The sequence below is a fragment of the Sciurus carolinensis genome, chromosome 4 (assembly GCF_902686445.1).
Source record: "Sciurus carolinensis chromosome 4, mSciCar1.2, whole genome shotgun sequence".
Classification (NCBI taxonomy): domain Eukaryota; kingdom Metazoa; phylum Chordata; class Mammalia; order Rodentia; family Sciuridae; genus Sciurus; species Sciurus carolinensis.
The window spans coordinates 10232636-10247109 of NC_062216.1; the positions used below are offsets into that span (position 1 = coordinate 10232636).

At 46.0% G+C, this 14474-nt stretch overlaps 1 protein-coding gene across 3 annotated transcripts in view; it reads left to right on the forward strand.

Moving 5' to 3' along the window:
- Positions 1–11825, forward strand: part of Nuggc (nuclear GTPase, germinal center associated) — a 47951-nt gene extending 36126 nt beyond the window's left edge. For all 3 annotated transcript variants that reach the window (XM_047551576.1, XM_047551573.1, XM_047551574.1), the window contains 6 exons: positions 2609–2766; positions 4167–4305; positions 5037–5145; positions 5735–5871; positions 8253–8343; positions 11266–11825. In XM_047551576.1, coding sequence (XP_047407532.1) covers positions 2609–2766; positions 4167–4305; positions 5037–5145; positions 5735–5871; positions 8253–8343; positions 11266–11399 — 768 coding nt within the window. In that variant the 3' untranslated portion in view covers positions 11400–11825. The remainder of the gene's footprint in view (positions 1–2608; positions 2767–4166; positions 4306–5036; positions 5146–5734; positions 5872–8252; positions 8344–11265) is intronic.
- The last annotated feature ends 2649 nt before the right edge of the window (positions 11826–14474 follow it).

Below are 14474 nucleotides of genomic sequence, written 5' to 3' on the forward strand. Positions count from 1 at the left end.
CATGAACTTCTGGAGGACACGATTCAGTCATGGCACCTGCTAAGAGTAAGGGGTGAAGGACGACACTGCCCAGGTGGCAAGGATGACAGGGTGGCTCCAGTGCCAGGAGCAGGGCACAGACAGCCTGTCGTTGTGGCTGATCCTATTGATTGGCAGGTTGGGATATTAGCAGTGAGGACGACGGGAAAAGGCGTGCCTCAGAGTTCTTTCATTTCAGTAAACGTTTTCGTATTCTTGGATGATACTAGCTTTCCATGTGTTATTTTCTGTGTTTTGTGTAAGAGTTTTTTTCAATATTGGATTAGTAGGAATGTGTGTTGCAAGAGGGAGGCAAGAGAAGTAGGAGATGCTTTTAGCGTAAAACAAAGAATGAACACTAATAAAAACTGAGTGAATACATTGGGCTGATCCTGGGGCCAGCGGAGGAGACTGCTGGGGATGGTCGCAGGACAATAAAGGCAAGGGTGCCTTCCACAAGGCAGGGATGTGTGGTGTGTGTAGTGTGGTGGTTAATTCAGCAAACACAAGCAAAATGCTCACTTTGGACCAGACACTGTACGCTATCTTTGTGAATCCTCACAACAACTCTGTGTGGCCTATGTCCTCATTATTATTTTGTTTTTTACAACCTTATAGAGACTCAATATTGCTGAAAGGTCAGTGGTGCATCCACAGACAGAGCAATGGAGGGGAAGGGTGGACATTCAGGTGAGGAAGGATACATGTGGAAGCCTGCAGATGACTCCATCTAACTTTAGCTTAAAATTCTCATTTTCCAAAAAGGAAACCAAGATAGGAAAGCTTGTTAAGAAGGAAATCAGATGCTCCTCAGGGATCAAGGAAAAAAACTATGATGAAGAAAGGTCCCTGGATCTGACCACTGAAGGTATTCAATGATGACTATGGAGTAGACAGCCTCCAAGATGACACCCGAAGATCCTCACTTCCTGGTGTCCCCCTTGTGGATTTTCCTCCCACACCTCGACTTAGACTGGTCTCTGTGACCAGGAGAGTACTGCAGAGATGTCAGTGTGTGACTTCTGAGCTAGGTTATCAATGGCCACTGAGGTTTCCTTGGTGACCTCTGAGATCAATTGTATAGGGGGACGCCAGCCTCTATGTGCTGAAGACAAGTCACTGTGTAGAGCGGCCCATGCAGGAAGGCGCTGAGGCCTGCTACCTGAGGCCAGAAGCCAGTACCAACCTGCCAGCTGTGATTCTTGGAAGCAGATCCTCTAGCCCCATTCAGATGACTGTAACCCCAGTCACAGCTGACAGATCCCTCATGGGAAGGCTTGAGCCAGGAGTGGCCAGTCAAGCCATCCCAAATCCTGACCTACAGAATCTGTGAGAGAAAATAACATTTACTGCTATTTTAGTCACTCTTAGGGGTAATTTGTTTTGCAGCAATAGATAACTAAGTTACAGGGGAGAGAAATAAGTAGTTCTATCTGGTAATAGAAGAACCCAGATCACAGAGTGGATGACCAAGCGTGTGCCAAGAAGATGAGGCACAAAGGGGCACTCTTTGAGAAGGAGAGGGGCACCAGCCACCTTTAGGCCTCCCTGGGACCTGTCCTCTCTCTCACTGCTGCTTTAGTGACTGCTTTCTCTGACCCCAAGCAGCTGAAGGGGCTCCTATTCTATGAACAGGGTGCTTTTGTGATCAGAAATTTGGGCACTCATCTGCATAATAACATGATATTTTACTTAACATAGTAAAATAGTCTGTCTAAAAATAAGAGGATGATAAAATAAATTATTCTGTATATGACATTACATGGTTAAATAAAACAATTTTTGGAATGCATTTAAAATAATTTTGGAGTGTGCTCATGTTGTGATTATTAAGTAGAAAGAGAAAATTATACAATTGTATCATGCTGTACAGTTATTCACTTAAAATATATTCATTTAAAGCTCATTTCATTGATTAAAGATCATAAAGCCATCCACTGATATTTTAGCAAACATTTTTATTCTCCTTATTATTAGTCACTATCTGGCTAAAATTGATTGTCTCATAGCTCTAACTATAATAATTTCCCTCTAATTTGTGAATTAGTTTCCCTGGGGAAAATATCACCAAGATATACAAATCAAAGTGTTCCATTAACTATTTATTGAAAAATATACAAATTTGGAGTATTCTCAAGAAATCCAAGACATATACTCACTCTCAGGTCAGAGCACATTTGTGTTCATTCATTTATTCCATAATTGCTCATTTAACAAATACTTATTAAGTACTACTTAAGTCAGTACAGGTCTGGAGGACATAAAGATGGGTGAGATATTATTCCTGAGCCCCACAAGCAGACAGTCTGGGAGCCCAGCAATGAGTATTGCCAAATAAAGTGCTCTATGGGGAGGGTTGTAGTCAGAGTGACCTCAGGGGACCTTGGGAGCCCAGGCAGGGGCTCGCAGCCATCCTGGAGGTGTGACCACCGTCCTCCCTGTCTAGCTTGATGACATGTTTAAAGACCATGTTTCCACTCCTTCCTGTAGTTCTTGGTAATGACCTTTAGCCAAAGGCAATGCTGTTCTGATCCTGTGACTTTCTAGTTAATGCCTACTAACTCTGCTGATTTCTTGTTTAATAATCTAGAGGAGTAAAGGAAACCAAGGTTTTCACCAGACCCTGAAAGCTGTTTGCCTGAAAAATGGCATCTATGCCTCCAGGACTCTGGCAAGAATTGATCTGAACCAGGCCATCACTCAGCCCATCTATGACCAGATTGACCCTGTTTTCGGAGGCATTTTTAGGTAAACAGTCTTTCATCTTGCTTTTGCATGAACAAACATCTGAAGAACATGGAGCCAGAGTCTCAGTTTTAAGAATTTACACTTTGGATCTGGAAGAGTAAAGGGTAGCCTGTGACTTGAGGAGGACTGCTCGGTCTTTGGCAAAACACAAAAGCAATCTCGGTTTGGTTGACTTAACCATCTCCCCTGGTGACCCCGGGCGGAGTGAGATGTTGCTTTCAGACTAATATTATGTTTCCCATTATTTTTCAAGTCTCTCCTACATGCGGCAGGGATGGTTTTCTTAGGGATCGGAGCCCAGGACAGGGTATTTTGATTGGAGAGCGTGGAATTAAGCAAACACATGGCCTTCAGAACCTTTCCTGTATGCGAACACAGAAAGTGGCTCGTGGAGAACTCCGAGTCTGGGATGCGTGCTCACAAACGTGGCATGAGCTGCGGGCAGGGCTGGACCCTCTTGTGGTCCCGCCCCCAAGCTCCAGTTCTTTCCGCCCCCAACAGACAAAGGTTCTCCTGGCCCCCAGGGTGGCAGTCTCCTCCTCCTCCTCCTCCACCATTTCCCCTGGTTGACCACCTGTCCCCCTCGGTGCCCCCGTCCCTGCCCCTACCTTTCTCTAAACACTTCCTGGATCAGGCCATTCCACATTCACTCATCCTGACCCTGGTGACAGCTCTGTACCAGTCTCCAGATTCCTTAGAATGGCATTCAGTCAACCTTCAACTCGCACTTCCTACCTATCCCTGCCTGGCCACCTGGTGCCAGCCCTCTGCTGGAGCCAACGTGGGGGAAACCGAGAGCAACCAAGAGGTCCCAGGCTCGGTGCCAAGCATCTGCCTGCATCATCTCATAGCATGTGCTCGATGACCCTACCAAGGGGCTTCTGTCTCTTTACACAGGAGCAAAGGGAGATTCAGAAGCACTCACTGTACAGTGGTGCCCCTAGTTCGGGAGTAGAGAGCGAGGGTTTAAAGCCCATGCTCTCTGCCCTGTAATCTGCTGCTTCTTACTCCTGGAATATTCTGAAACATCATTGATTGTGCTGTCCCCTGGGGAATCATCCCCTTTCTTTTTCTGCCCCCAATCTTACCAGTCTTTGAAAGTGTAGTTCAGGTCCCACTGTCAAGTGAAAGCACTTTGTCAGCCGGAGGAAAATGAGTTTTGTGGTTCAAAGCCTGGCTCTGCCTCATACTTACTGTGTGACCTTAGGCACATCATCCATCTTCTCTGAGCCCTGATTTTTCCCATCAGTACCTCACACTGCTACTGTAGGTCACAGGCCTGGCCCAGCACAGTGCCTGGCCCATGATAACAATTTCGTTGTTAGATGTCCTCACTCATCTCTTTAGAGCGAATGAAAGGACACCAGGCAGACTCATGCTTGTTTCGCTTTCTTCCGCAGGGCCGGGAAGCCTGCCGACTCAGCTCTGATGCCTCATATAGACGCTTTCAAACATTCTCTGCAGGAGAAATTGGCAGAAATTGGGATAAGAAATGGCTGGAAGTGTGATAGCTACAAAAAAAGTTTCCTGATCCAGGAGGTAAGTTCCTTATAAAGTGAGGTTGGGCAGAAGCTGAAGGCCACCTGTCTCTCTCCACTCAGACCCTGGAGTGCCCAGGGTCTGGATGTGCTTTGTAGGAGGTGCTGTGAAATATGAAACATAAGGAGTCCTGAGACCACCAGGGAGGTGGGCATGCTTTGCCCCACAGGAAGCATCTGAGGTGCAGGCCGAGGTGGTAGGGTTGACTCAGTTCCCAGGAACAACCTTCAAAACATCCTTAGAGGTACAAAAACGTGCATCGCCTTGTAGCATTGTCACTAATTCTATCATTTTTGCCAGTACCATGAAGTAGCATCCAAAGCAGTGAAGCTTTGCTAAGCTTAAAGTCGGTTTTTGCAGGTTGTTTGTTAGTGTTGAGAACTCAGGACTCTCCTCTGTGACTCACTTCCGTCCAGGCCAGTCCGAATCATGTGGCAAGAGTAGGGAGATAGCCGGTATACCTCTGGCCTCCTAAGATGGCCAGTGCCATAACCCTCCCTGTCCAGGCCTGGGTTGAGCCCAGCACTTACTCAGTGAGTAGTTTGTGGGACCAGGCGTCGTGGAAGCACTCGGTGAGGTATACGCATGCGTAAGCCAGAGTTCTGCCCAGAGGAGCCCACAGCCAACCAACACATGAGGCAGAGGACAGTGGTGGCCACAGACGGGCACACCTGACCTGCCTCTGCCAGAGGAAATGTCACTGATGGCTTCGTGTCAACGTGGCTTTGCAGATAAGCGCCATCCTGGGAGGTCTGGAAGGCTACATCCTCAGGAGGAAGAGGAGGATCTACGAGTCTGTCACCAGCTCCGTTCAGAATGACCTGAAGCCCTATTACGAAGGTGGGGCTCCAGAGGACGGTGCTTCCTCTTCCTTTGGGGTCTTCCTTGCACTTGGGCATCCTGTCCCACCGCTCCCTGTCCTTGGTCTTCCTGCATCCTAAGTCCTGTCACACTTCCAGGCTGCATGTGGAGATCAGATAACTGCAGGGTGCGGGGGGAGGTGATCGGGACCTTTGTCCCTGTGTTTCCCAGTTCCTCTGTCCTCCCCTGGTCCGGACCCCCTCCATGCTGCTGCTTGGTATCCGGCTCTTGTTCTTAATTTCCTTTAAGTGTTTGTGGGCCCACGTTCAGGCTCCTGGTTTTGTTTTGTGGGGGGTAAGTTTGTAAGCTTCTGCTCAATTTACTCATTAAGTTTTCTGAATGATCATTACCTAACTAGTAAGTGATGCTACTCTTTTAATGTAATGAATTTTATGTGTGTATGTTTGCATGTGTGGGTACACATTTAGATATATGCACCTATGCCTATCTGCAAAAGTGCCCACACACACACACACACACTTTGATTTCTTGCTTACTCCTTTTTCTGATGCCACAGATTTCTGGCAAGTCCTTGCTGTGGTGTGACTGTGGCTATCGTTTTTGCCAGAGGCAGCTCAGATCACTGGCAAAAGAGCGTGTGAGAGGATGAAGGATGTCATCAGAAGAGGGGTGGAGCGGCAGGTGGCCGAGGGCATGTTTGAAAGGGCTCAAGAAAGAATGCGGCACCAGTTTCAGCAGCTGAAGGTATTTGCGCCCTCAGTCGGAGCCCTGGTCCCCTGCGAGGAGCCTCCTAGGGGAGTCGAGGGAGCCAGTGCAGAGGGTAGCAGAAACAGTAGGCATTGGGCCCAGGTTCGGCTGGGTGCCTTCTTCCTGGTGGGCTGGAAGGGGAGGCCCCTGGCGCTCAGCGTTCCCCACTCCCTGCCACTGAATGCTGGCACTGCCCCTCCAGCTCCCCCGAGCCCTCCTCTCCCCTGGGTCATCGATAGAACAACAGCCACTGTAGCTCGATGAGAGCTAAGTTCTTCGCAAGCAGTGGCTCATCTAACCCCCTGCCCCAGTCTCTGAGGTGAGCACTGTTATTGTTCTCAATCTAAACAGAAGCCAACTAGACAGACGGTGAATCAAGAGGCCACACAGCTAGTGAGGTGCAGAGCTGGACTTTGGGACCAGGTATCTACTCCAGCATCTCCAACAACAGCACGATTTCAAGACAGATTTTTTTTTAAACAAGGGAAATGACCCCCATCTACATAAAATGCCAATAAGTGAATGTCAGCATGAGGCTGCAGGTCAACCAGTTACGGTACCCAGCACAGATCTAGTCTGAGCCCATCTACCTTGCAAGGTGTTTACTAACAGTCCTTTTGGGCCTAAGTGCTGCTGTCAGGTACACTCGGACCATCTCGCCCCAGCTCTGGGTCTCCTGACCCCGTCCCTTCCTCTTGAGTGATAGAATGCCTTCCTCTTAGTCCAGGTCACTGTAGGCCCCTCTCTGTTCACATGAGGTTCCAAGTTCTTCTGTCTCGGTTCAGGCTTGGCTGATCCTCTCTCCTGATCACCTGAGGAAGCCTAGTAGTTACTGTACCAGCTGCCCAAAGCGTTCCCACCAGCGTCTGCTCCATTCAATTCTGGAAATGCCTCTCTTCAGTAAAAAGCAGGGGACCTCCCTTGAAGAGGCTAAGAGCATCTCATTTCTCAGCAGCAGTTTAATTTCAGGCATATTAGAATATCATCACAGTCTACACATACATGCAAGAGAATGGCTGAACTCTATAGAGCCAATTTCCATCCACCAAATATGTAGAAATCAGACCCTCAGGTGCTTAAGAAAACAGAGCCAATAAAAAGTGATTAATATATTGCCCATGTACACTTGTATCTTAAATCACAGAAACAGGTCATTATAAATAGGTAAGGCCATAGGAGGATCTCATCCTTGATCCTTTTTCTAAAATTAAGAATATCGGTTAACTTTTTCTCTTTTTTTTCTCTTTCTTTAAAATTTTTATTTATTTATTTATTTTTTTTGGTACCTGGAATTGAAACCAGGTGCGCTTAACCATTGAGTCACATCCCCAAGCCTTTTAATTTTTTATTTTGAGACGAGGCCTTGCCAAGTTGCTGAGGCTGTCCTTGAACTTGCAATTCTCCTTCCTCAGCCTCCTGAGTTGCTGGGATTATAGGTATGCGCCACTAATGCACCTGGCAAGAATATCAGTTAACTTTTAATTGTTTAAAACGTTTTAATTCTAAGTAATGAATGGAATTTCTTTTTATACATATTTTATGTTTGAAGATCTACTGTCCTTTTAAAAAAATCACCTCATCCCAGTGTTCTTCTGACTTGGAGAATGGAGAGACATTCTGCGGGATGTGCAGAGCAGCCTCTGATGTATTAGTTGTGTGGTTTGCTGATTTGTTTTCACTCTGCAGTGAGGTGGCTATGTTTGCTTTAGGAGCTGTTGCGCTCCCTCTCCCTGATCTTAAAGATAAGGAAGCTGAGGTCGGAAGGGCTTAAGTCACAACTTAAGGCCGAGCTCTTGGCCTGGCATAAGATTTGGAGTTAGCAGATCCAGGTTCAAAACCGGAGTCCACCAAGTTAGAGAAAGGACTCTGGTGTTTTCCAAAAGAAGGCAAGAGATCAAAGAGGAGAGAGTGATTTTGGTTGATCAGAGGACTGAAGAGTAGCAAGAAGATTGATATTTTTCAGGCTGTTGGGGCAAAGAATCAGACCTGCCATTGCACAGAGCAGTGCCCAGTACACAGTTATCAGTGAATAAATGCAGGAGAGGATAGTGGGGTAGTGACCAGTGCGTCCCCTCTTTTCCCATCTCTGTGGCTGCTGTTCCCTCCCCGCTTGCCTTGTCATTAGCTCCGGATTCAGTTGGTCAGCATCAGAGGGACGGTCCCTGTGAGTCTCCATAGGCAGGGAAGGAGATTTGGAGGCAGGAGGGAGCCAACGGAAGTGCTTCCCTGGCACTCCGAAGTCCTTCACCCTTGGACCTGACTTTGGCAGCTCCAGTCTGGACCCTCTCCAGCTGGGGGATGGGGTGAGGTTCCCTCTACAGAATTTGCTTTCCCCCGGACGACACCATCCTAACAGAGTGACTGTCCTTGTCGTGTAGAGCGGGATCACTGAGAAGGTGAAGGGCAGCACTGCCACTATGCTGACTCTCACGTTGTCCCAGGGGGACGGCCTCTGCAAGGAGCTGGCAGGTAAGTGTGTGAAACCTTGGCAAAGAGGGCCATAGTACAGACACCTCTGACTGCGCTTGCTCCTTTCTGAATGTGAAGAACTTTCCAGAGCAAAGAATGGAGATGGTGATGCTGGTAACTGCCGACCCTTTGCCACTCACCCAGCAGGGACAAAGCCTTGTACTCAGACGTCATGGGTGCTGTCCGTGGACTGCTCACATTAGCCCCCGGGGAGAGATGCTGTGGCTCCATTTTGCAGATGCAGAACTAGAGACTTGGATCAGCTGATGTGCCCAAGGTTTCATAGCTGGCAAGTGGCGAGCTTCCACTCGCAATGCTGCCCTGCTCTCTGGGTAAAGCCTTTCTTTTAAGTTGATGCTACTTAGGGAAAAAAAAACAAAACAAAACCATTTTTCTGGTGGTGGTGGAGAAAGGTCTCCTTCTCTCCACTGGGACCCAGGGAAAGCAGTGCTAGCCATGCGTGCCCATGATGGGCAACCATCTCCTTGGCCTGCCAGGTATGCCACCTGGCTACCCCGTGTAAACTGGAGCCTGTAGTAAACCGGAGGGAAAAGCAATCATGACATTTCTAGAAAAATGGAAAATGTAGCCATCCTTTGGTCCTGCAATCCTTCGTCTAGGAATTTATCCTGACGATATCCTCCTGATGGTCTATATAGCACAAGGACATATTATTCAGGGTAGCATATTTTATAATGACACAAATTGGAACAACTCAAGTAGAACACTGACTAAATTAGACTCGATATAAGACCAGTAGAGGACCATGCCACTGTTATAAAAATAAAGCAGCTTTGTCTGAGGTTCAGCTATATGAAATGATCTCCAAAATGTGTTTTAAAGAGAGAGAGAGAAAAAAGATTTTTAAATGTGTGTAGTATGTGACCATTTGTCAAAGAAACAAAGGAAATACATACATATATGTTTGTATATATGCATAAAAATCTCTGTGGGATACATAAGAAACGGGTGACATTAGTTGCCTCTTAGAAGGGAGGGAAGACAGGGGAGGGTGGAGATTTTGTGGCTTTTACATTTTAAAACATGTGCCTGTGCACATCTGCTAGGAAAAAAAAAAAAAAAAATAGCCCTGATACTATTGCTGAGTAATCAGGGTGAAAGTGGGCAGAATTATTTCCAAAAGAGAAGCCACAACTGCTGCTTCTAAACATATGACCCGTGCTTGCCTACCTTCCTGGGAAGCACTGTCCCCATCCCGGCTGAGTGGATGAGCATCTGGCCTGGTCTTCACAGCCCCCAGGGAAGGGGGAACAGCACCCCTCACACTGACTTGCCCCTGACCTTCTGCCCAGGCCTGTGTTAAGCTCCTCGCAGACAGTTTGATATAAATCCCGCCTGCCTAGCTGAAATCTGCTCGGTCCTCTTCACCAACATGCATAGTATAGGGAGACTGCCAGGTGCCAAGGCCGTGAAGTCACTCAAACAGCAGGCCCTGCTCTCAGGACTCGCCTGACTGGCAAGAATGGAGAGCCCCAGACTGGACCGCCTGCATCCACTCACCAAGCATTGGCAGTTCCCACCAAGGTGCTAAGGGCACAGCAGTGACCATGACAGACAAACCTGCCTTCATGGAGCTCCAGCCCAGTGGGCCAGAGGCAGGCAATAAGCAAGCTATCAAGCAAAATATGTGGCAGGGGAATTAAGTGGGGGGATGCTGGTGGAAGGGGAGAGAGGTCAAGGAAGATCTCCTCAGGAACGTGACCCCTAAGTAAAGACCCACTGGCAGGGACCTGCTCGCGGACCCGATCTAGCGGTTCAGAAAACAGCAGTGGTTCAGGCTGGACGCTGGGGAGCCTGCGTGAGCTGGGCCCCGTGGTAGCCTTGAGGTGGGTAGCAGGATTGGAGAGCAGTGAGCAGGAGGGAGGCCTCCAGTTAAGGGCCAAGACAGGGTGCCTTGGGTTTCACCTGTCCTTCTGGGCCTGAGCCCCATTGCAGGCCAGGCTCAAGGTGAGCTTGCCCAACTGGCCACTGGGGCACCGAGAACAGAGTGGGATAGAGGGCATTCAGGTGAATGGCTGGAGCCGACTCCAAGGTCAGCCTGAAGTATCTCTTCAGAGGGGACTCTGCTGGGGGCACTCTCCAGAAAACCAGGACCCACAGGACACGTGTAGCTGTAGAAAGATTTGTTTTAAGGAGTTGGCTCACACAATCCTGGAGGGTCAGAGTCCAGAGTCTGAAGGGGAGGCCAACAGGCTGGAGGCTCTGGAAAGAGTTTCAGTGGAGTCCAGAGGTTGTCTCCTGAGAACAGGCCGAGCCTGCAGGGTAGGTGGAGGCGAGGCAGGCTGCTGGGGAACCCCTCCTGTGGGTTGTGGGGGGCTTTGGTCTATTTGGGCCTTCTGCTGATTGGTCAAGGCCCATGTGCATTGGGAGAAGTGACTGCTTTACTTAAGATCCCCAGACGGAAAAGTCAATCTCATCTCAAACAGTCTCCCAGAGAGGCATAGGCCGAGATTTGACCAAGAATCTGGACACCGTGGCCTAGACTAGTTGACGTGAGATTTTAGGGGAGGAGAGGAACTGGGAGGAAGAGAGCACAGGCCTCAGACAACAGGCTCCCAGCCAGCGCCTGGAAACAGCCTAGGGGAGGGTCTCTTGTGTCTCCTTCCAGCTGGCACTTGGTGCTCTGGGCAGGCCTTAGCCAGGACCCCCTGGTTCCCCTGGGGGGACGGGGGCATGTTTTTGGTGGGAAGTCTTGTGATTCTTCTCAGGGTGACCCACGCAGACACAGGCCTTCAGGTGAAAGGGAGAACACCCGTTCTGATTCGGATTGTTTGTACAACAAGGAGACTGAACTAGCTGATTTCCCAGCGTCATTCCAGAGCTTCCTTTCTGGGACAAGGACGGGATTCTTGGGGGCTATTTTCTGGAGGCACTAACTCGCGCGCCCCCTGCTCTTCCTAGATGTCAGCAGTGAACACAAGGAGATGGAAAAGCTGCACAGAAGCCTGAGGGAGGTGGCGGAGAACGCGCAGCTGCGGAGGGGCATGCAGGACTTCCTGAGAATGTCGCCCAGCAAGGCCTCACCCAGAACCTAACTACTTCCTGGGGCTTAGCCTCAAGGGCATGGAAAGTACGCCCAGGGTAACCAGAACGCCTTCTGTTTCCTTGAAATCTAATAAAGAACATTTCCCAACTGTTTGGGCTTTTTATACACAATATAAACCCAATATATTGTTGCTTCTGGTGTAATTTTATTTTATAGCTAAAAAAAAGTTTACCAGCTTGAACCCCTAATAAAGTTCTCAAGCTTAAGGAAAAGAGACTTTTGCTTCACTAAACTTTGAAAGACCTACATATTATGGAAAAATTGCAAAATAGAACTTTAGGGACTCAATTCTATTTCCATTTTAATAGCAACGAGGCTTCTGGGTAAGCAGGCAGCATTGTCCCATAGAAACAACAAGGTCTGGGAGAGAGAGACATGAGACCTGGACTTGTCACTTGCAGGGTGTTATATCCCAGGCCTGTCCTCCTCAAACACTTTGTTATCCTTCAGAGGACCTGGGAAAACTTTTGTTTATGTGGGTTGTACATATTGATATTAACCGCATGAAATTAAAATGGAAAGAAATTTAAATATCTATTCATTCAAATTTAAATATGAATTAATTAAAAAAGACAATAATAAATCCATTACATGTTAACATAAACTTATTTTTGTGAAAAAACTATTTTCAAAAAAAAAAAAAAAAACAGTGAGAAGAGTGACATTGATATCCACTTTTCAAATCCTTCATCTCTGGCTCTACAGGTGACAGCTAGACCCTCCTGACTGTCCCTGCATCCCGTCTGTTGAGTTTGCATCTTTGGTGAATGTATATGAAGAAAACTGTCTCACACTGTTGGAATACAAAAAACTATTTTTAATTTGTCCTTTTATCGAATTACTGGCTATTCTTTGATACTACAACCTTGCAAATTGGTTGTTTTTCTAAAGGTTAGTTTTAGTGTACAGTCTGAAACCACATCCGTGAACTTTCTTTTTAAACCCTATTACATTAAAATCCATGGGTTTATCTTGAACTTTGTGTGGATTTTTTGAACCAAAGAATGCTTTTATGGCATCCGACACTGGTCATTTTGAAAATATTTGTTCACTGAGTTAAGCAGGTCTTTGAAATGTTGGCATATTTCATCATAAAATACAACTTATTAATACCTTCTCCGATCTTATCGGGAGACTCCTGAAGTGTTGGGAAGCTGTCAAGCTCATGGTAGAGGATACAAGTTTTATAAAACCTTGTGTTGTTTTCCCCTAAAAGCTCATCCTACCATTGGCAACAAGTACTATTGGTTGTTTTCTTGAAGTGATAGATTGATTTTGTTCATTTTCAAGAAATCGTGGAGCACATGGCCACGTATCAATAACCATAGTCTGTCAGTCGTTCTTTCAGGTGAAGATGATGTTCAAGACAGTGTCAAGTCCAGCTTGCAGCTCAGTCCACAGTGCTTATCTCTGAGGCAGCAGAAGCAGTCCTGTGTGCTTCCTATTTTGTCACACGGAGTAACAAAATAACATCGGTGGAAGGGTGAACAGCTAGTAGAGTTAGTAAGTTAATAAGTTGCTTTTCACTGTTAGTAACAGTGTCAAAAGAGTCAAATAATCCCGGCTGTCATGTTATAAGTATAGTTATGCAATGGTATACACAATTACATAATTTTATATTTATATAATATTACTTAAGGTAGAGTGTGACAAGTTAAGGATATAGCCCTACAGCAACCATTAGAAAAACAAGAAGGACATATCTAGTGAGTCACTAGAAAAGATACAATGGAATGTTCAAAATGTTCAAGTAATTCAGAAAGAGGCAAGGAGAGTGGAGAAAAGGATTAAATATCAGAGGGTACAAATAGAAATAAAGTAGCTAGATGGTAGACTTAAATCCAATTATCTGAATAAGCATATTAAATGTAAGTGGTCTAAAACACTATTTCAAAAGCAGGGATTATCAGGTTATATTTTTATATTTTAAAGTAAGCCCCAACTATAAGTTGTCTACAAGAAATCCACTTTAAAAGGAAAAACTCAAATAGGTTAAAAATAAAAGGGTGGAAAATTTATATTTTTAAAAATTAAAATCTATATATTAATATCATACAAAGAAAATTTCAGAGCAAGGACTATTATGAGGAATAAAGAGGACTATTGCATAGTGATAAAGTGGTTAATTCATCAAGAGCCATAATAATTCTAGTTATGCAGCTAATAAAATGTCAAAACATAAAAGCAAAAGCTAGCAGAACTCAAAAGGGAAATAACCAAATCCACAATTAGAGTTGGAAATTTCAGCACCTCCTCTAGATAGTTGATAGAACAAGTAGAGAAATTCAGTAAGAATCTAGAAGTCTTGGGTAGAATATCAACCAACTTCACCTGAGTTTTACAGAACACTCTACTGAGAATCAGAGTACACATTCATTTCTAGAGGACTTAGAACATTTACCAAGATAGACTGTATCCTGAGCTATAAAATAAGTCCTGGTAAATTTAAAAAGATGGAACTCATACAGAATATGCTCTGTGACCACAATGGAATTATATTAGAAAGCAATAACAGAAATATGAAAAATCTTCAAATATTTGGGGACTAAACACACTTCTAAATATGTAACTACATTTTACATGAATATATTTACAACATGTAGAACTAAAATGTATGACAGGAGAGGGCTGTGTTCTCATTGGATTTATATCTCTCTCCACCAAATTTAGTTTGTCCAATTAAAATGACCTCATTGGTATCAGGAGCCAAGGAGTTAACTCCAGCCAAAGCTTAGAGAATTTGAGCTGGCACTTGCAGTGGGGTTGATGTTAACTGCCTGAAGAACACAGTGAAAATCTGCCAGTCGTGAAGACAGGTCCACAGGCAGCGTGGAAATGACATAAATCCAAGAGAGAAGTTCAGACTGATCCAATAAAAGGAGGAAAACCTTAAATTCCAAGGGCAGAGTCAAGAGGATTCAGACAGGTAACAGGAGACTCAGGAAGAAGGGTTACTGGTTCTGGAAGTTAGCATCTTGGTGCTGCTCAGTCTAGACAAAAGGTTCCATATGGGTGCCAAGTCACGGCAGGCCACTGACCCCACTCAGGAAAGCAGGGAGTGGCT